Consider the following 21,467-nt stretch of genomic DNA (forward strand, 5'->3'; position numbering starts at 1 on the left):
GGTTTGAATCCATAGCATGGTTTTATTAACGTAGAAACACGACAATCACTTTAATAGCAGGATTAGAGTTAACCTTAAGGCCCATCTATTAAATTGTGTTCACTTAATGTTAAACGGATTACAAGTTGGACAATGTTTAAGCACCAAATAGAACCCCTCCATTCTAGGAGCTCTTCCTAAATAGGAAAGCAATTGGTTGAGCCCAAGTCCAGTCAGCTTGATTGGCTGTGTCACCTGTGAAAATGACAAACATCAATAAAATATTCCATGCTTTGCCTAGGATTTTACTCCCTATAAAAAACAATGAACATACATCGCTTAACTGACAAATTTAGATGTGAAAATGAAGTATTAGAAAGGTTGTACTTACTCTGCACACGGGGAGCTGTATTCACTCACAGCTTCATCACCTGAAAACAGAAAAGAGGAGAATGCAGAGGTCAGTTCCTTTATAATGATAACTACTTCCCTGTCAGTCATTAAATTCCCACTGCAGGGGTGAACCAATGGGCCCATACTGGTGACGTCTGGTTTCCTTTCAATGAACTGGAGTTATTTACGTAACCTTGACAGGTATGCCAGTGGCCAATATTTCAGAGAATGGGGTGGTTTGGAAACTGGTATTCCATTAGAGAGGGGAGATAAAAAAGCTACACACACGAGGAAAAAAGAAAAACATCCCTTTGTCTTTCAAAGATAAGTAAAAATCCACAGATCATTGTAAAGGTTTTAAACACTGTTTCCTATGCTTGTTAAATGAACATGCACCTGTGGAATGGTCATTAAGACACTAACAGCTTACAGACAGTAGGCAATTAAGGTCACAGTTATGAAAAACTTGACACTAGAGGCCTTTCTACCAACTCTGAAAAAGACCAAAGATGCCCAGGGTCCCTGCTCCTCTGCGTGAACGTGCCTTAGGCATGAGGACTGCAGATGTGGCCAAGGCAATAAATTGCAATGTCCGTACTGTAAGACGCCTGAGACAGACGGACAGCTGATTATCCACAGTGGCACACCACGTGTAACACCTGCACAGGATGGCAACAACTGCCCAAGTTACACCAGCAACGCACAATCCCTCCATCAGTGCTCAGACAGGCTGAACTGAGGTCTTGTAGGCCTGTTGTAAGGCAGGTCGTCAGACACTGGCAACGTCGCCTATGGGCGCAAACCATCGCTGGACCGGCAAAAAGTGCTCTTCACTGACAAGTAGCGGTTCTGTCTCACCAGGGGTGATGGTCGGATTCGCATTTATCGTCGAAAGAATGAGCGTTACGCCAAGGCCTGTACTCTGGAGCAGGATCGATTTGGAGGGTCCGTCGTGGTCTGGGGGCGGTGGGTCACAGCATTATCGGACATTGCCTGCAATGACAAGCTCTCTCAACAACGCTGTGCGTTACAGGGAAGACAGCCTCCTCCCTCATGTGGTACCCTTCCTGCAGGCTCATCCTGACATGACCCTCCAGCATGACAATGCCATACTGCTCGTTCTGTGCGTGATTTCCTGCAACACAGGAATGTCAGTGTTCTACCATGGCCAGCGAAGAGCCCAGATCTCAATCCCATTGAGGACCTGTTGGATCAAAGGGTGAAGGCTAGGGCCATTCCCCCCCAGAAGTGTCCGGGAACTTGCAGGTGCCTTGGTGGAAAAGTGGGGTAACATCTCACGTCTTAGTTGTTCATACAAATATTTAAACATGTTAAGTTTGCTGAAAACAAATGCAGTTGACAGTGAGAGGACTTTTTTTTTTAATGAGTTTATATATTACATCACACGGTGCACTTTTGGTAAAAGCTAACAAGTTGACACTTAAGGTCACATCCAAGGGGTGTCACTCATTTAATGGAGGGCCTCTTCTGCTGGATTTTCTTTTCTTTCTCTCAATTAAGTCCTAGACAACCAGGTGAGGGGAGTTCCTTACTAATCAGTGACCTTAATTCAATCAAACATTTACAAGGGAGGAACAAAAACTCCCACTCGGCCCTCGAATGAGTTTGACACGGTCTAATATCTAGTTGAGTGTTTATCTTTTTCCATTTGAGAAAGAGTATCAGTTTTTCATGATAACCCTTGGGGAGCACAGTGTTTTCTGCAAATGAAATCACTTTTAAGGTTGCAGAATTTCAGGAAACTTAAATACCCTGGTATTCCATAAATCCTGGATGGAGGATAATGGATATCCTGCTTATTCTCCCTTTTCTGTGAATCTGCCAGTCGGGATTTTGGGAAAACCACAGAATTTATTTAAAGTTCTTGGCAACCCTACACATTTCACTGTTAGATGGAATTCTTACTTGTCTGGTAGTAGTCATACACTTTCACCACAGCTGGTTTCAGATTCCTCACAGGCACATCCTCCTCTATGGCCAGGCTGTATGTCTTCGTTTCCTTCTGCTTGAGCTGGAAGAAAAGGAATAATACATTTGACATTGCAGTTCAATGTTATAGATTCACATAGTGTTACTGTATAAAACATCCACTACAGTCTTACTTTGATGTTACTGTTCAAGTTAAATCCAGTGTGTAGATGCAGATGAGACCACATCCAACTAAGTTCTGTAACCGATAAAGACAGCCCCGTTTAGATGCAACAGTCATGTTCCTACCCCATCTAGGTAGATGATGACATGTCCTTCCTCCAGGTCAACACGTTTGACAGTGGGGTCATTTTTCAACTGGAAGAACAGAACACAGGATAAGATTGTGTCATAGTACAACTGATACATTCAAAGGACAACTACTGGCATTGACAAAACGATAATACTTACAATTAGAACAGATGCCATTATCATTTTATACATTAACTAATCCTCAAGGGGATTATACCTAGGGCCAGGAGTGTTCCCCAAACTGGTAAAACTCCTGGCCCTGATTAACTGAGGTTCTCTTATTGACTCACAGGCCCGAGGGAGGACTTGTCCAGGACGAAGCCGGAGAGAAGCTTGACATTGATGATCACCATGTTGGTCTCCTCTCGCCGACCATTGTACCTGTCAGTCACACAGAGTCAGATGAAGGATGGATATTATCTTAAAGGTGCAAATATGCAGAAATCGCTCCACCATTTCCTGATTGCTAAAATTCTACTAGTTAATGACAAAACAAGCAAGAAAATCATTGCGCCATCTAAACCGCTTTGAAATATATTTTCAGTAACCAAACATTTTTTATTTTATGCTGTTCAAAACCGAAAGTAAGACGCAAAAACAATACTTAAGAATGGGAAGCATAAAAAGAGATCTAACATTTGTTAGACTTGCAGTCAATGAGGATGATAGATCTATAACTCATATTTCCACATGAATTGTCAGGTCACCCAAAAAGTTGTGCAGCATTAAAGATGCATTTTAAAATGCATCTACACACTGGTGGTCGTCATTTTTTTCAGCTGCTATTTCAAGGGTAAAAGGAATACCACTGTACCTGACAGCCACAGACACTATCAGAGATTTCTTGGTGCCGTCACATTTCCCAAGCGTCTGTGTTGAGATGTTGAAAGCAGAGAAGTCAGGAGGAGGGGGAATATTGTAGTGCATGGCGATCTGAAAAGACAGACAATACTATTGAGATGCATGAAATCAACATAGACATTTCAATGTACAGTAGCACACATGCATTTCCATTAATGCTGAAATTCTAGGGATGAAACGTTAGTTTTTGTGCAACAGTGTGCTCTACTGAACACAAACCAGATACTCAGTACATGCAGTACTGAGAGGCAGCAAAGGAAAATGACTGGAGCCTGACCTGCACAAACACGCAGCTCTTGCCCTTTGCCTTGATGTTGTAGTCTCCAGGGACCTCTCTCAGCTGCTCCTCCTGATAGAGCAGCCTGTTGTTCTGATTCACAGTGAACTCCATCTTCAGGCCTCTGGCCGAGCTCACACTGACTGTACTGGCGCCCTCTGGACTGAAGGTGGCAGCACCGTACTTGGCCAGGGCCTGCAGTGCTACTACTGTGTCCTGGTGACAGTGGGGAGGGGGGGGAGAAAAGTACTGTTGCAAAATCAAATCTGGATCAACTATAGTTTGGGTATGGATGGAGAGAATCAATAAAATTAAGCACAATTCAAGGAAATCCATGTGTTGTGTTATGAAATGATTGTAAGGCTTTAATACAATGTCCAATTTGCTACATTTCATATACAAATAAGGATTTGGTGTGATCCATGTTTGGCCATGTACTAACAGTAGGATCGACAGGCAGATGAGGTGCTAGAGTGAATGAAAGTCTACCAGACCAACAAAGTACCTGTGTGGAGGCAAAGCCTCCGTAGGGGTTCTGCTGCTGGGCCAGCCAGCGGACGATGCCAGTGGAGTAGTCCAGCCCAAAGCCTGGCATGGTGGGACCGGAGAGCAGCGCCAGCAGCACATAGGATGTCATCTCCACCTCCAGAGAGTCAGTCTTCGTCCCTGAAGCCTCTGCTCTCTCCCAGTGACGATTGCCACCTGTGGGAATTTTCATTGTCAGTTTCCCAGCAGTCAGAAAGGTAGAGACATTTTCACAAAGAGACAAGACATACCTGAGGTAGCAGCTATCTTGTCCAGGTGGGTGATGAGCTTGGCCCTCATGACCTGGTTTTGGGCCAGGGTGAAGGTGTAGGACAGCAGGGCAATGGTGTAGGTGTTCTCCAGCTGGTCAGACACTGCTGCCTTCAGACACGTCAGACTCTTCTCCACCATGGGGTCCTGACACACCCACATACAACAGGATCGTGTTTATTAGGCACCAAGCAGAGGAACACTGATCCAGATATTCCCTCCCAGTTTCAATAAGAAACATGCACATTGTTGCAAAATGTTCATGGCTTTTCCATTGCGCTCCCTAATGAACACCCAGACCTTTTATCAGGTTAATACGGGTATGAGTACCGAATAATGTTAGCAATATAAATAAACTAGTGTATACTGTGTACAGTGACAGAGCTTGAGGATCTGCAGAGAAGAATTGGACAAAAACATTATGGATTTTCTCCCATTCTTCTCTGCAGATCCTCTCAAGCTCTGTCATGTTAGATGGGGAGCGTTGCTGCACAGCTATTTTCAGGTCTCTCCAGAGGCAAAACAGTCAGGGGTCCTGAGCGCTCTGGAGCAGGTTTATCAAGGACATCTGTACTTTGCTCCGTTCATCTTTGCCTTGATCCTGACTAGTCTCCCAGTCCCTGCTACTGAAAAACACCCCCACAGCACGCTGCCACCGCCACCATGCTTCACCGTAGGGATGTTGCCAGGTTTCTTCCAGACGTGGCCCTTGGCATTCAGGCCAAAGAGTTCAATCTTGGTTTCATCAGACCAGAGAATCTTGTTTCTCATGGTCTGAGAGTCTTTAGGTGCCTTTTGGCAAACCCCAAGTGGGCTGTCATGTGCCTTTTACTGGAGGAGTGGCTTCCGCCTGGCACTCTACCATAAAGGCCTGATTGGTGGAGTGCTGCAGAGATGGTTTTCCTTCTGGAAGGTTCTCCCATCTCCACAGAGGAACTCCAGAGCTCTGACCGTCAGGATCTTGGTCACCTCTGACCAAGGCCCATCTCCCCCGATTTCTCAGTTTGGCCGGCCGGCCAGCTCTAGGAAGAGACTTGGTGGTTCCAAACTTTTTCCATTTAAGAATGATGGCAGCCACTGTGTTCTTGGGGACCTTCAATGCTGCAGAAATGTTGGTACCCTTCCCCAGATCTGTGCCTCGACAATCTGTCTCGGAGCTCAACGGACAATTCCTTCAACCTCATGGCTTGGTTTTTGCTCTGGCATTCACTGTCAACTGTGGGACCTTATATAGACAGGTGTGTGCCTTTCCAAATCAAGTCCAATCAATTGAATTTACCACAAGTGGACTCCAATCAACTTGTATAAACACCTCAAGGATGATCAATGGAAACAGGATGCACCTGAGCTCAATCTCATTGCAGAAGATCTGAGGAATCTGTTTTATTTTCAATACATGTGCAAACATTTCTACAAACCGGTTCTCGCTTTGTCATGTGTATAGATCGCTGAGGATTTTAAAAATGGTATAAGGCTAACGTAACAAAATGTGGAAATAATCAAGGGGTCTGAATACTTTTCCAGAAGGAACTGTATATTGGGATGTTGTTTAACAAATTTGAATACATGGCAAGTGAGGCGTTCTGTGGGGGATATCGTCTTATTTAAAATTGTGTTAAGTAGTTGGACGGCTAAGCAGAAATATCCACTAAGGCCGTTCATGTTTTGATAAAAGCACCAAATGTGGCCTTCTTGTTTATCAATAATATTTATTTTTAAATACTTGGATATGGAAAGAGGTGATAACTCACAGAAGTGTTGCCATCCAGCTCCAGCAGTGCAGCGGTGATGTAGGCAGTGAGCGACACTTGATCCCCGACCCCTCCCTATGACAACAAAGGATGCCAGTAAACGTCATACAGTACTCCAAGGTGTTACAGAGTTTCAAAGTCACTGATGTCAGGTAAAAACATTGCAGTGTTTAAAACATTCAAGTGATAATGGTGCAAAGATAAAGAACAGGTGGGTAATAACTTTAAGAGTATTGTTTTGGAGATGCAAAAGCTGTCGGGACTAGTCAGTCAGACTGAGGTCCCTTTAGGGAGGTGGTATGTTCTCAGGACTGGCTAAAACATGCTTGGGATTCTTGTTGTGCTCAGTATGTGCTCCTTTAGGGCACACGTGGGGTTCTAAGGTCCTGCTGAACAGTACATTATCCTATATGTCAGTGCAATATGAAGTATGTTAAGTACTCATATTTGATGTTAGACTATGTATTATTATCAAGTCTTTTGTTTGCTAGTTATCTAGCATTTTATGCAGACTCCACCATTGCACTCTAAATAGAAATGGGACACTTGCACCAGAACCTCCTGCTGAATCTCTGCCCTTAACGTTACCTTGTCACATTTGGTGGCAGCAGTATAATACTCCTCTTATTACCCACTGAGCTCTGACCCCCCTTTACCTTCATGCCGTTATGGAAGAGTTTCCCCACTGACGCGATGCAGCCATTCGTCTGCTGGTGACTGGCCAACCAGGCCTTGGCCTGGGCAATGTGGGCGGGGTCCACAAAGATGTAGGGCTTGGCCCCTCCAAAGGACTTCAGCACAAAGGAGGTGAGCCTGAGAGGACACAGGTCAGATGTCACTGGAGTTACACGGACTAGATGTCGTGAGCCTAAACTATGGATCAGACTCTAGATAACAGTAGCCATACTGTATGTGCTGAAGCCAGCTCTATATTTGCCATAGCACATGCTAGTATGGTTTGAGACCATCACATTCCTACCTTGATTACATACTGCAACCCCCTATAATCTAATGTCATCTTCATGACAAACAAATGTAAATTGAGGAATCTAAGAGAAGGTATTATGACTGTGTGGACAACTGAACTGACCACGTGTTTCCAGACTCATCGCTCTTCCCAAAGGCACTGTAGGAGCCATCGTCATGCTTGTAGTTGAGCTCCCTCTGGTAGCCTGCAACACAAATGGCCAAATGAACAAAGACACTCCTAGGGACTTGTACTGTATGTGGAAGGTGACGTTAACTGGTTCAGAGCCAAATATATACAACAGGTTGTTGCTAGTCAGAGATGCACACAGGATCAGACAACTCATTTAAAAAGTACAAGGCTTACTACAAATATTGTCATATACCAGGGCATGCGATGTATGCCATTAAACGTTGCAGTCCATTTCACAAGGGTTGTGTCCAGTAGGAAGATTGTTATTTTTTAGGCTGTAACTGAACATGTCTGATAATAATTGCTTGATTTTCGTTGCAACATGTTGTGCCTTACTGAACTGGACCCAGTTCACTCACCACTGTCTAGGAAGCCTGTGGCCCTGGTCTGGATCTCCATGGTGAGCTGCCTGGTGCTCTGCAGGTAGTTGAGGATGTAGATGTTGGGAGCAAACAGCACCATGTTCTGCTCTCCACAGCCATAGGGCATCTGCAACAGGCTGTCCAGGTTCTTTATGGCCCGACCCATCAGGTCACCTGGTGAAAGAGACCAACCATTGAGACAATCGCAGTGGATAGTTGACCAGCAGAGCCCCATTTCTTAGCTTAACCCTAAAAATAACCAATGCTTATCCTGATCAGCCATAACCTTAAGGCAATCATAGATCTGCAGGTGGAAATCCACATCCATGAATAGAGGGATGAAAAATCCTTGCCTACACTTCATCTGCACCAAAATGGAAAACATATCCTGAAAATGTTATGAAACTTAAAATAATTAGGTGTGAAAACTCAGCAAAACAGATGAAGAATTCTCACCCAGTACTGAGAGGGAGGCCTTGGCAGAGCCCTCCACAAACACCTCAGGCAGCTTCAGAGAGATGTCCTTCTCCACTGGGCCCTCTGGTGATGCGAGACAGATAAACGAGACAGACTGAGTGACTTGAGAACCAATTAAAAAGTATCTGTCATCTAAACCACAACAAATGCACGTCAACTTAATCGTCGGGGTAGTTATGAGAAAGTATGACTGATAGAGGTCAGGAGATTACCTGCAGGGCAGAGCAGAGCGTTGTGGCTGACCGTCTCCTGGGTTCCCTCGGCCTGACAGAGAAAGTGAAACAGCACCAAAATTTAAATTGTAAAAAGTCTAATGATGACAAGTAAATGCTACCATAGAATTTATATGGTAACCACTTAAAGGTACATTTCACTCAAATCAAAGTTAATCAAATGTTTTAGACCTGAAACGTAGACCAATTTTAAGATAAGTCTACGTCCCAGACCATCTGTTATGTAGGTCCAGCTATACAGCTTAATCTAAAAGATATGCACCAAGTAATTCTTTATTAAAAATATATACACATTTTCAATTTATTATGCATGGGCCGGAGTCTAACTGCACTTGGGCTTGAAACACCAAACCTCGTTGGTCTCGTCGCATAAAAATATGCAACATACAATAGCAGGGGATATAAATTCTACTGTATTCACCCTTGCCCTAGTGTTACTGAACACCCGGATCTCTTTATAATTCATGTGGGAGATAAACAGTTGACTTGCTATGCAGGACAGACACTCACCTCCACCAGCAGTGTTTGCACAACGGTGTCAATGCGTCCTTTCCCTGGCACCGTGGCCACCTCGTTGCCGCAGAACTTCTTAGTTGTCAACGCCTCGGCGCTCACTTTCACGCTCACCTCCCCTATAGTTCAGTCCAGGGAGACATTAACATTCTAGTCTAGACCAGTCACCCATCAACCTGCCCTTCCATCAGCTTGCGCACCCTTAACCACTCCACCTCCAGCCTCTGTCACTCATGTACCCACTCATGTACCCTGGCTCAACTGTTCCCTCGTTTCCTCTCCCCCTTGTTCCCTCCCGCCATTTCTCTGATAGCCACAGATAACCCGAGGGTTATCTTTGAGCATGTCATATATTCAAGGAATTTGTGTATCATATAAATAATTTCATTTACATAAATTTCAGTCTAACGAGAGCTGTGTGAAGTCAACAACCCTGTCTTACAGGAGCATCACTGCTTCCAAATCACTCCCTACCCCTCTGGCCCTAACCCTTCACTATTTGCATATTTGAAAGGTGTGGATGGTATAAGTAGTGCAGTGGAGCTTCTACCATATTTCTAACACCTTACCGATCTGCAAACATCAAAGGGTTAGGGGGCAAGAGCCTAGGTGTAGGGAGTAACTGTGGAGTCTATTGCAAGAGCCTTGTGATAGATTGACAGAGAGTACTGTATGGCTCACCTAAAGCAGTTGGGGTGAGGGTCCACTTGAAGGTCCTGCTCTCTTCAGCACACAGACACAGTGTGTACTGGCAGCCTTCACATGGCCTGGCTGTGAACTGGTTCGACTCAGCTAGAGTTACCTTCACCTAAGAGAAACACATGGGGTCAATTGCAACTCTTTACTAGATTTCTCAAAAACGTCTATAGATTGTCGGCAACAGGCAGCTCGTGGGCCAAAACCGTCCCGTGAGTGATTTGTTCCCCCAAAGTTTAGCAAAAATAACTAATTCAAGGGTATCTTTATATGTTCTACATTGTATGACAACCAAAAAATAAGTGTTAAAATATATTTGAGATTCTTCAACGTAACCACCCTTTGCCTTGATGACAGCTTTGCACAGTCTTGGCATTCTCTCAACCAGCTTCATGAGTAATGCTTTTCCAACAGTCTTGAAGGAGTTCCCACATATGCTGAGCACGTTGGCTGCTTTTCCTTCACTCTGCGGTCCAACTCATCCCAAAACATCTCAATTGGGTTGAGGTCAGGTCACCTGACGCAGCACACCATTGCTCTCCTTGCTCAAACAGCCCTTACACAGCCTGGAGGTGTGTTGAGTCATTGTCCGGTTGAAAAACTAATTATCATCCCTTTAAGTGCAAACCAGATGGGACAGCGTATCGCTGCAGAATGCTGTGGTAGCCATGCTGGTTAAGTGTGCCTTGAATTGTAAATAAATCAGACTGTCACCAGCAAAGCACCCTCACACCTCCATGCTTCACGGTGGGAACCACACATGCGGAGATCCGTTCACCTACTCTGCGTCTCACAAAGACCTGGCGGTTGGAACCAAACATCTCAAATTTGGAGTCAGACCAAGGGACAGACTACTGGTCTAATGTCCATTGCTTGTTTTTCTTGGCCAAGTCTCTTCTTATTGGTGTCCTTTAGTAGTGGTTTCTTTGCAGCAATTCAACCATGAAGGCCTGATTCACAGTCTCCTCTGAACAGGTGATGTTGAGATGTGTCTGTTACTTGAACTCTGTGAAGCATTTATTTGGGCTGCAATTCCTGAGGCTGGTAACTAATAAACTTATCTTCTGCAGCAGAGGTAAGTCTGTGTCTTGCTTTCCTGTGGCGGTCCTCATGAGAGCCAGTTATCATAGCACTTGATGGTTTTTGCAACTGCACTTGAAGGTCAGTCAGAATTTTGTCATTCCTTTAAGACATGAAGAAACTTTCAGACTTGATTCTCATTGCTTATTTGAGCCGTTCTTGTCATAATATGGACTTGGTCTTTCACCAAATAGGTCTATCTTCTGTATACCACCCCTACCTTGTCACAACACAACTGATTGGCTCAAACGCATTATAGAGGAAAGAAATTCCACAAACTAACAAGTCACACCTGGTAATTGAAAAGCATTCCTCGTGAAGCGTTCCTCGTGAAGCTGGTTGAGAGAAAGCCAAGTGTGTGCAAAGCTATCAAGGCAACAGGTAGCTACTTTGAAGAATCTCAAATACAAAATCTATTTTGATTTGTTTACCACATTTTTGGTTACTACATGATTCCATATGTTATTTCATAGTTGATGTCATCACATTATACAATGTACAAAATTGTAAAATACAAAAACCTGGAATTAGTAGGTGTCCAAACTTTTGATTGGTACCGTACACTGCCGTTCAAAGGTTTGGGGTCACTTAGAAATGTCATTGTTTTTGAAAGAGCACATTTTGTCCATTAAAATATCAAATTGATCAGCAATACAGTGTAGACATTGTTAATGTTGTAAATGACTATTGTAGCTGGAAACGGCAGATTTTTTAATGGAATATTTACATCGGCCCATTACCGGCAACCATCACTCCTGTGTTCCAATGGCACGTTGTGTTAGCTAATCCAAGTTTATAATTTTAAAAGGCTAATTGATCATTAGTAAACCCTTTTGCAATTATGTTAGCACAGCTGACAACTGTGCTAATAAAACTGGCCTTTAGAGAATCAGAATTGGTGGGTTTGATTACAGGCAGAAACAAAGAAACTCGTTCTGAAACTCGTCAGTCTATTCTTGTTCTGAGAACTGAAGGCTATTCAATAGGAGAAATTGCCAAGAAACTGAAGATCTCATACAACACTGTGTACTACTCCCTTCACAGAACAGCACAAACTGGCTCTAACCAGAATAGAACGAGGAGTGGGAGGCCCCGGTGCACAACTGAGCAAGAGCACAAGTACATTAGTGTGTCGAGTTTGAGAAAGACACCTCACAAGTCCTCAACTGGCAGCTTCATTAAATAGTACCCGCAAAACACCAGTCTCAACATCAACAGTGAAGAGGCGACTCCGGGATGCTGGCCTTCTAGGCAGAGTTGCAAAGAAAAGGCCATCTCAGACTCAGCCAATAAAATAAACAGATTAAGATGGGCAAAAGAACAGACACTGGACCTCTGCCTAGAAGGCCAGCATCCCGGAGTCAATGCTGTTAAATCATCATCTGGGCCCCCCCCAATCATTTGCTCCAACACAAATTGGCCTGCAGCTGAATCTAGTTGCCTATCCCTGGTCTACCCAAATGAAGTGGGACTGGAGAGGTAAAGAAAGAGACAACACTGGGAGGGCTTACCATGATACACTTGGAGAGGTAGTTGAACACTGTGGCCTTGAGTGTGAACACCTCCCCCCGGATGACAGAGTAGGGCAGCGTCAGGCTCACAAAGAAGGGTTGGAAGGCAGTGAGGCCAGTGTTGGGAGCCAGGCCAAAACCCACTGGGGAAGTACAGAACGCTCCTGCAGCCCACTTAGTGATGGTGTCAGGGACAGTCTTCTCAACATTCACTTTTCCTGTATGTCTGGTAGTGGTGAAAAGGGCGCAAAAAAACCCACAAAATGTATATTAACATTAGAACATATAACATGGTTAATTCAATAGCGGACTAGGTGATTTTTTTATATCGACCCCTAGGACAAAGACATGCCTGTGGTTTCAGTATTGCCATATTAGTAGGCATTGTCAGCCCAGCACCCCATGGAAAGGGATGTGTTGGACTACAAATATGGCGTCTGTCACAAAGCTTACCCCACAGGAACCAGGTCCCAGATCCAGGTCTCAGGGAAGTACGTGCGGACGGTCTCCTTAGGCCCGCCAGAGGCTCCAGGGGTTGGTGCACTCTCCTCATTTGGCATCATGTTCATGGGACGAGCTGTAAATAGAAACAAATCCTTCATTAGGTTGACTAGAAAGGCTTATACATTAGCATATCAAATCAAAGTTTATTGGTCACATACAGATTTGCAGGCGTTTTGGCAGGTGCAGCGAAATGCTGGCATTACTAGCTCCAACAATACAAATAAAAGGTTAAGAACTAACAATCCAAGTAGATATTAGTGGGAATATAAATGGTGTGGATAGACAGAATATAATTTGGGAAATAAAAAATGTACAGTAGTAGCTATATTAGGATGAGCCATGTCGAGAACAGTATTATCATAGTCACTAAACAGTATATAAACAGAATGAGGTGACCAGCATTCAATGACTCTATACAATACCTTCCATCATAACATTTTGTTTCATTGCATAGGTAGTCTTGCAGTCGTAAGGTTTTTTCACATCAGAGTTGGTCAGGATCTTGATTCCAACTTCCTAAAATGAAAAGTACAATTAATTAATTGAGTGTCTACTTTACAAAGACGCCATTTTAGCAGTCTTGTATATAGTATATACATTTTCCATATTCAAAAACAGACAAACTTATTTGAGTCTCATACTTTAAAGATGCTGTAGACATCGTTTTTGTCGTCGCTGGGGCCAAACCAGAATGAGCGTTTCCCCCAATCAGGTACAACCAACTCATCAACCAGTTTTGGTACGGGTGGAAGGCGCATAATCATCTCCTCTTCAAATCTTGGAGGATATCGAAGGCATGGGTAGGGGTCTGCTACCCTGTATGAATATCCAGACAACTTCTGAACAGGCAGCTGACTGAAGACCTGCAGAGAAGTAATATACCTCTAGTAATACTGACTTTATAATCCGCAGCATCTTGACAGTCAGAGCGTGGTCAGAGGTTATAGGGTCAGTACATATAGTCAGGACAATGTCAGTGCATAGGATAACACCTGGGTTAAATTCAAATAGCCAATGCTTGATCTGCACTCGATTTAGTGGTACAACAGAACCAACGAAATAGTCCCACAAGTTGAAACTTCTAAACTTTAAGTATCAGACAGTGGTTAATACATGGTTAGAGGAAGCTGACAATGAGCCAAATCCTATCTTGAAAAACATGGGTGCACAAAAACAATGCCAAAGGTGGTGTGATCATGGTTAGGCCTCAGCTTAGTGTGGTGAGTCAATGGTTAGTTAATGTGATGGGCTGTGTCTTGTCCCAAATGGCACCCTATTCCCTCTATAGTGCACTGACCACAATGAGGCCCTGGTTAAGAGTAGTGCACTACATAGAGCCATTTGGGATGCAGGACCATGGAGAACGTACAGAGTCTAGGCTGAGCTCCTGTTCAGGCTGCAGCAGCAGCACACTCTGGTCGATGGCCCTGAGAGAACACAGAGACCCTGGGTGGGCCTGGAGGCTCAGAGAGGTCTTCTCCCCTGGCAACTCCTGGAGGGACGAGAACTTCAGGGACACCTGGACAGGAGAAAAGCAGGAGACATCACAGCTATGTTGAAATATATCTATACTAGCATACATGTCCAACGCATTGGTTCATTCCAAATATAGTAGCATCCTGGTACAGAGCCCATAACATAATAATGCTTGTACTGTGTAGAGCAGGGGTCTCCAACAGGTCGATCACAAGCTACCAGTAGGTCGCAGCACACCTAGAGTAGCTCGCCCAAAAATTCTGAAAGTACATGTAAATCTCACGTGTTCCACAGCAAACTGTCAAACACCGTAAGCTCTCAGCTACTATCTAATCAACGCAACATTGACATCCCAGCCCTGGTTAGCCACTATTGGCTTAAAAAGCCAAACCTAACAATGTCTGCCAACTCATATCCATTAATATTACCCCAGTCGGTCTGTGCGGTGTGCATGTGTGCCTACCACTCAGTGTGTAGCCAGTTGATGTGATCATCTTGTGGGTTGACAGAAATATTTCCCCCCCAAAAAAATAAATTCAAATGTTAACTGCGAAGTAGGCTGACCTGGCAGAATTATATCATCATGAGTAAGTGTATCTGTGGGGATTGCGCAGCAAAAGCCCCAGCTTAGATATTCAACGTACTTTTTCTTATTCAGCATGCTACTCCTCCTACACCGTTTACGCTAGACACGCAGTTCAAACTAAAACGTGTGGAATGGTCTCACTCAAGTTACTTGTATACAACTTTTTGTTCTGACTGGAAAGAGCAGATTAGGAATAGCTTCTACCAATAAAAAAAAGTTAGCCGTTTGTCAGAGTGACATGCTGAGGTCTACTATACTGTGTGTCATTATGGAGCAGCCCAAACGGAGCCATTGCTATGGGTACTCACCAGACAGAGGGGAAAAAAATGAGGGTGACCACAATTACTGATCACAACCACACAAATATTGACCACAACCACACATCTAGTGATCACTCAACTGCTGACCACAACTACATATCTTCCGACCATTCATCTTCTGACCTCAACCACACAACACCTGACTACAACAACTAGTGACCAAAACCACTGACTTTCATCTACACCACTACTGAGCACGCAACAACTGACCAACCAGAAACAGACCCAAAGGATTTGTGATGATCCAAAAGGTGCAGTTGAAGGATTTCATATCATCGTCTGATGCGAAGTCATTTTGGAAATTGATCGTAGTGCATGTTGCACCGATAGATCACATTTCATGTAGCTGGTGAAAGACGCCTAGTTGCCTACCTTGTTTTTAAGGCAGAGGTGAATGGGGAAGTCTCGGCTGTCTGCTACTGCCTCCCCATCAGGCAACACGGTGTACACCACCACCTGGGCAAAAGGGGTCAGCTCAGGCATCCGCTGCAGCGAGAGCATCAGCTGCCCTTGGTTAACTGAAACAAGAGATGGACAATGGGGATTGCCATTAAGTCACCTTAAACCACCAATACGGACATAGTGTTCAGTGACTAGTCTATGAAATATACTGTGCAGTAAGAACTTGTACTGAAGATGTAATCTGGATGATTGAATTCTGACATGGCAGGTTTATATCCCATGCCAGTTTAATGCCATTAGGTATTTTCCAGGAGGTATGTTCTCTAATCAAGTAGGGTTCTGAGAAGTCCTAAAGAAAAAATGTCAGGAAGCATTCGGAAGAATCCAAGACACTTTATTTACCTTTTCTTTCTTTAATGGCCACAGGAAGACGGCCGTGCTGCTGAATGCTGCCTCTAGATATAACCTGGGACATAAGAGACAGCCAGGTGGCAGGGTCAACATTAATAACCAGAGAAAGAGTTGCCAAAACCTGGAGATCTGCTAGCAAATATATTACTAAAGTGATATATTACTGTGTATCAGCTAAGGTGAAATAGTCAACTAGAAGTCAAGTACTGTATGGTTCCCAAGCCAGACAAAACAATCAAATACTGAAGTAAAATATCCCAAATCTTGTGGTGGAATCGATTAAAAAAGGTTATATTTTGAGTGAAACATCCCTTTAATCTTACCAGATAGAAAAAGTCCAGGGTCGTCTGTCCCTTTTTCAGCTTCACCCCTTGGATGATGTAGTGAGCAAGAACAATACCGCCCTTCTCACAGGAGAACTTCCCTTCACCCTGCATTATCTTCACAAAGCTCTTGCTCTTGGAATAAAATTTCCATGCGAAATGGTAAGCAGATGTATTTGGAGGTCTACGCACACCCTGCTCGTACGGATAATCCTCCTCAACCTTTTGATAACGAGCCTGGTTCAAGAAAAACATAAAATGTATCAAAATTAGAAATTGTAGTAACCTTGGAGAATACACCAGGAAATTAATGATCAGTCAGAACAAACTGAATATTTACAGTAAATAATATATGAATAAATATTCAGCGGTAAACATGAGTGAGGGACCACTGACCGACAGAGAGACAGAATCAGAACTCCATAGAGAAGTGTCTAGAGAGAAAGAAGCAATGCCCTTGCTGTCTGTGGTGAGAGTCCAGTTCTCAGAATTGCCACTGTTTTGTAGGAAGAGATACACAGGCTCATTGGGAATGGGACTAGAGTCTGGACCGGTCACTTTGATCTGAAAACACAGGACAGGATGACTGCAGACATTCAATATACTAAATGAACACTCCCATTGCATACAAGACATCAAATGCCTAGTTTACATGCGCCAAATTACATGTTAACATTCAGCACAACTTCTTTCAAAGATATTTCCCTGCAGTGTTAAAAAAAACATTTGTTAATATAGTTTGTCCTCACCTTCCCCTCATATGCAATTCCTGGTTTATATGCTTGGGGCACATCCTCAAAACTGACAGTTATGATGACATTGGTGAAGCTTGCCTTGCCACTACCTTTAAGGATGACCCCTGGAGAGAACACAGGCAAGGGTCAGAGGTTAACAGTTCAGCATGTAAACACATCTACGTTCAAGATAAGGTTCTCCTACCCGTTCCATATTCCTCCATCTCAGTCTCCACTTCGAAGTCCCCAAAAGATTCACGTAGACGGAACCGGGTCAAGTCGATAATTTGGGTTGCACAGCCAGTTTTGTCAGTCTAGGGCGAATGAGTAGAGTTGTAGGTCAGCTTAGCTCAGCTACAAAAACCTTAACATTTCATCCACAGTGAGTGTTCTTCGTCAAAGAATTTGGCGTAACAATAAAAACACTTACTTTCATAAGATACAACTCGCAGACATTACTAGAATCAGTGAACCAGCGATATTGAATGACATTTCTGCAAACTTTCGCCGTGACAGACCCCACCACTGGTTTTCCATAAGTGTATCTAGAAATAAAGTCAGCAGAAGCCAGACAAATTAACTGTTGCAAAAAAGTAGAAACAGCTTTGAACATGAGCAATTATCAAACATGGGACAGGATCTATAAAGTACAGTCTATGCAATAACCAAATTAAGGCTTAATATTCTGTCCATTAAGTGTCCCAGTTAACATCATCTTATGCACTTACTTTCCACAAACTCTCAGTGTTGCTTGTTTGTCCAGAATAGTGATGGTTTGGGGTAGATAGACTTTCACCTCATATTTGGGTAAAACTATAAAAAATACATATCAATATTAAATCCTCGTGGTCTGTTGAACTACACCAAAAACATAATCACACCACAATTAAATCACCATGTAAAAACAATAATCAGATTTTTTTATCCCATGCCAATTTCCTCACCATATTCTTTGATGTCAAAGTTTTGGGAGGTTTTTTCTCCCTTCTCATTCCATGCAGTGATGATGTAACTTCCTTGCGTTGCCTCTGCGGACATGGGGTGGGACAGGTCCAGAATTCCACTCACTGTTGACTGGTTCAACCACTGAGCAATGCGGTTGGAGTTTGGGTCCTGTATACAGATTCATAATAGGTTGAAGGAAGGTATTTTTGTTATAGAGAGGCATTGTATAAATTCATGCCACAGTACATATTGGCAAGTAATATTTTTGAAGAGAGATCATGTCATTATTATTGCTCATGTTATATACAGCTTTGGTTTTTAGTTGCAATGAATTTGAATGAGTCTCACCTGAAGCTCCACTGTTAAAAACTAGAAAAGAGAAACAAAACATTCAGCATTTAGCCCCCCCCAAAAATTCTCAAACTTTATTATTTCCCAAAATTGTTTTTACAGTAAGCCTAAAGGGAACTACTATCGTGTCAAAAAAATGGGTTTGAAACAGTTTCACGACTTCCCAAAACAGTTTCTACAGTACAGGCATCTTTATCTACAGAGTTACAGTAGAGCAAATAAACTCTGACCACATTTGCCGAGCCAGCTACACAGTCTGTCTGTCTCACCCAGACAACACTGAAAGAGTAACTTACCATCTGATTGAATGTCAAGAAACTGGCATCCAGCGAGACGATTCGGAACTTGACTGGGAAAACGGTAGAAACATTTGTCTATATAGTGTACAGTATATCCATCCACCATTTCAGTAATGACCTTTCATCAAGCTTATGGCCTCACAAATATACTGTAAAGTACACAAACATTTCAGTGTTCATCAAAGATGATTTCTAACTACCTGTCTGTCCAGGTTTGTAGACTGGTTTGTCTGTCTGGAAAATGGTGAGGAATCTTTTAGGCTTGATAAGGATCTTGGTCTTATTACTCATCTCATCCTTCCTCCCCTTGATGCTGACATGGACAGTGGCCACACTTTCAACCTTCACTGGGGGTACCTACAATATGAAGAACAGAAGAATGGAAGCTTGTTAGAACTTCTACAATTGTCTAGCCCCTTAACCAAAGTATGGCTCTCTGAGTAGCTTGAGAACAGAGGGCTTTTTGTTAAGTGGTAGATATAGTAATCATACTTCACTATGCTGAGGTTAACTGCTATTGCCTTTCATAGGTTGGATCATTTTCCATACAACACCCAGCCTGTAATCCAAGTTGAATTCCACAGAACATGATTGACTACTCAGAATAAAATAATGAAGTGTTGAATGAATGTAGCTAGCTTGAGTCTAGTAAGAATAGTGTTCTTTAGATGATGGTAGAGGATGACCAGTACTAGTTTCCATAGTATTATAGAAGATCCTGATCTATAGCGCATCACATCGTTGTGGAACTTTGCAGTTAGAAATGTCATACATAGAGCTGGCTTGATACTTTACATGTCAGAGAGGCATGTTGGTTCTACATGAAATATTTATATTAGAGCATTCCACAACGTTGTAGCCTGCTGAACGCAGCACAGTTGCAGCTGACCTGGAAGGAGATGCAGCGATAGAAGTCCTGTGTTACGGCTTCCTCCAGTAGAATGATGCTGCTGCCACCCTCCATCTCCAGCGACACCTTCAACGACAAAGGCTCTGTGGCTTGGTGGACCTGAGCACAAAGTTTCTCTTTGGTCCCTCCTACCACCTCCGAGCTGACCGTCACCAGGTAAATCCTAAAAGGGGAAAGAGTCAGCATGAATGCAGCTGTGGTAATAATACTTAAGTGGCAGTGTACTCAAACAGCTCTTTAGTTCCTTTGTAGCCTAGTGATTTTTTAAAGTTGGGGATAAAGTGACCTTAATTGTCTCTGGCTATGTGCCCCACTCAGAGTCCAATGTAGGGCACAATTGATTCTGTTTTGTCTCATAACAAATGAAAAGCCTCACATGCAGAGAGATAGAGGTACTGTATGTATAACAGTGATGTCCTGTGGTCTTACCACTATCTTTTTTTGTATTATTATTATTCCCAAATAGAGACAATTGCAAGCATCTATTCATTTATCAGTGCAATGAGCATATAAAAATTATTTAATATGTTTAGAACTAAAATAATTATATTGTTCAGGTTGGCTATTCTACACCTGCACGTGCATAGCGTGCAGAATTCAGAGTATAATTAATTCCTACATTTGAAGTTGTATCCAGCCAGACGTGTAAATAAAAATAGCTGATTGTGTGTTTAATCTACTGCTTTCTACATCAAATGTTTTGTAGCGTACTTACGATTTGAAGGTGCTCGATGTCGCGGTTTGTATAATCACCGATGTGATCAATACAAAGAAAAGTAAGTTGAGAGCCATGGCCATAGCTTCGGTACACAGTCGGTCTTCCTCCGCACTTCGAAATGCTCCCTTCTCTTCCTCGTCCAGGGAGATTGTCAGGAAAGCTGCACAAACGGTGCTATATATACCCAAATGCACCCTCTTGTGTCACTCCCTTCCAAATTGTTTGGAACACTGCAGCCACCTCCCGTTTCCTCCCAATTCCCGCTGAAGTTCTCAACTAGTCACAGGCCCCGACCAATGGGATGGTCAGAATGATGATGAAATCACCTCAGGCTATTTTGGCTGGAACACCTGAGAGAAGAAATACCTATGTAGCCTGGCTAACCTGTCGATTTAGTCCACCTGTCAATTTAGCCATTATTCATGTGAAAAGCCACCATAGCCTACAGCTTTCTGCTTTGACTGATAAAATGCAACATATTAGCTAACCAATAGCATATTTATTTCCCATTGTGTCAGCACTATGTTAATATCAACAGCCAAATATTGTTATCTAATCTAACAGTAAACCTAGTGGATTAATATACAACAACAAGAGTAATTTGAAACAATGGCAATTGTATGCTCCAATGCAGGGGGATTGTGCCTCTTGCTATTCTCAGTGGTGTAAAGTACTTAAGTAATACTCTCAAGTATTTTTACTTACGTAGTTTTTTGGGGTAACTGTACTTTACTATTGATATTTTTGACAACTTGTACTTTTACTCCACTACATTCCTAAAGAAAATTATGTGTTTTTACTCCATACATTTTCCCTGACACCAAAAAGTACAGGTTACAGTTTGAATGCTTAGGAGGACAGGAAAATTGCCTAATTCACACACTTATCAAGAGAAGATACCTGCTCATCCCCATACTGCCTCTGATATGGAGGACTCACTAAACACATGCTTCGTTTGTAAATGATGTCCGTAAATTAAAAAACAAGCATATTATGCTGTCTGGTTTGCTTTATATAAGGAATTTGAAATCATTTATACTTGTACTTTTACTTTTGATACTTAAGTATATTTTAGCAATTACATTTACTTTTGATAGTTAAGTATTTTTAAAACCAAATACTTTTAACCTTTTACTCAAGTAGTATTTTACTGAGTGACT

General features: G+C 42.8%; 1 protein-coding gene across 2 annotated transcripts; it reads right to left on the reverse strand.

The window, feature by feature from the left end:
• Positions 1 to 2: 2 nt before the first annotated feature.
• On the reverse strand, positions 3 to 20,670 carry LOC129832158 (alpha-2-macroglobulin-like). 2 transcript variants are annotated; one of them, XM_055895983.1, is made up of 36 exons: positions 20,305 to 20,670; positions 19,569 to 19,752; positions 18,880 to 19,036; positions 18,677 to 18,729; positions 18,378 to 18,398; positions 18,029 to 18,197; positions 17,813 to 17,897; positions 17,515 to 17,629; positions 17,290 to 17,398; positions 17,100 to 17,209; positions 16,747 to 16,914; positions 16,351 to 16,587; positions 16,019 to 16,082; positions 15,587 to 15,732; positions 14,202 to 14,351; positions 13,474 to 13,695; positions 13,255 to 13,348; positions 12,782 to 12,905; positions 12,329 to 12,554; positions 9,723 to 9,849; positions 9,039 to 9,160; positions 8,508 to 8,559; positions 8,275 to 8,358; positions 7,816 to 7,992; positions 7,388 to 7,469; positions 6,954 to 7,110; positions 6,298 to 6,372; positions 4,528 to 4,693; positions 4,257 to 4,453; positions 3,752 to 3,967; positions 3,428 to 3,546; positions 2,904 to 2,994; positions 2,611 to 2,679; positions 2,299 to 2,404; positions 371 to 410; positions 3 to 234 (listed from the first exon to the last, which is right to left on the reverse strand). In XM_055895983.1, the coding sequence occupies exons 1-36, from the start codon at positions 20,385 to 20,387 to the stop codon at positions 231 to 233; spliced, it is 4,401 nt and encodes a 1,466-aa protein (XP_055751958.1). In that variant the 5' UTR covers positions 20,388 to 20,670; the 3' UTR covers positions 3 to 230. The 2 variants fall into 2 exon arrangements, with proteins under 2 accessions (XP_055751958.1, XP_055751959.1); XM_055895984.1 differs by lacking the exons at positions 18,677 to 18,729; positions 19,569 to 19,752; positions 20,305 to 20,670 and having other exon boundaries at positions 18,880 to 18,958.
• Positions 20,671 to 21,467: the final 797 nt, after the last annotated feature.

Source organism: Salvelinus fontinalis, chromosome 33, assembly GCF_029448725.1.
Source record: "Salvelinus fontinalis isolate EN_2023a chromosome 33, ASM2944872v1, whole genome shotgun sequence".
Lineage (NCBI taxonomy): Eukaryota > Metazoa > Chordata > Actinopteri > Salmoniformes > Salmonidae > Salvelinus > Salvelinus fontinalis.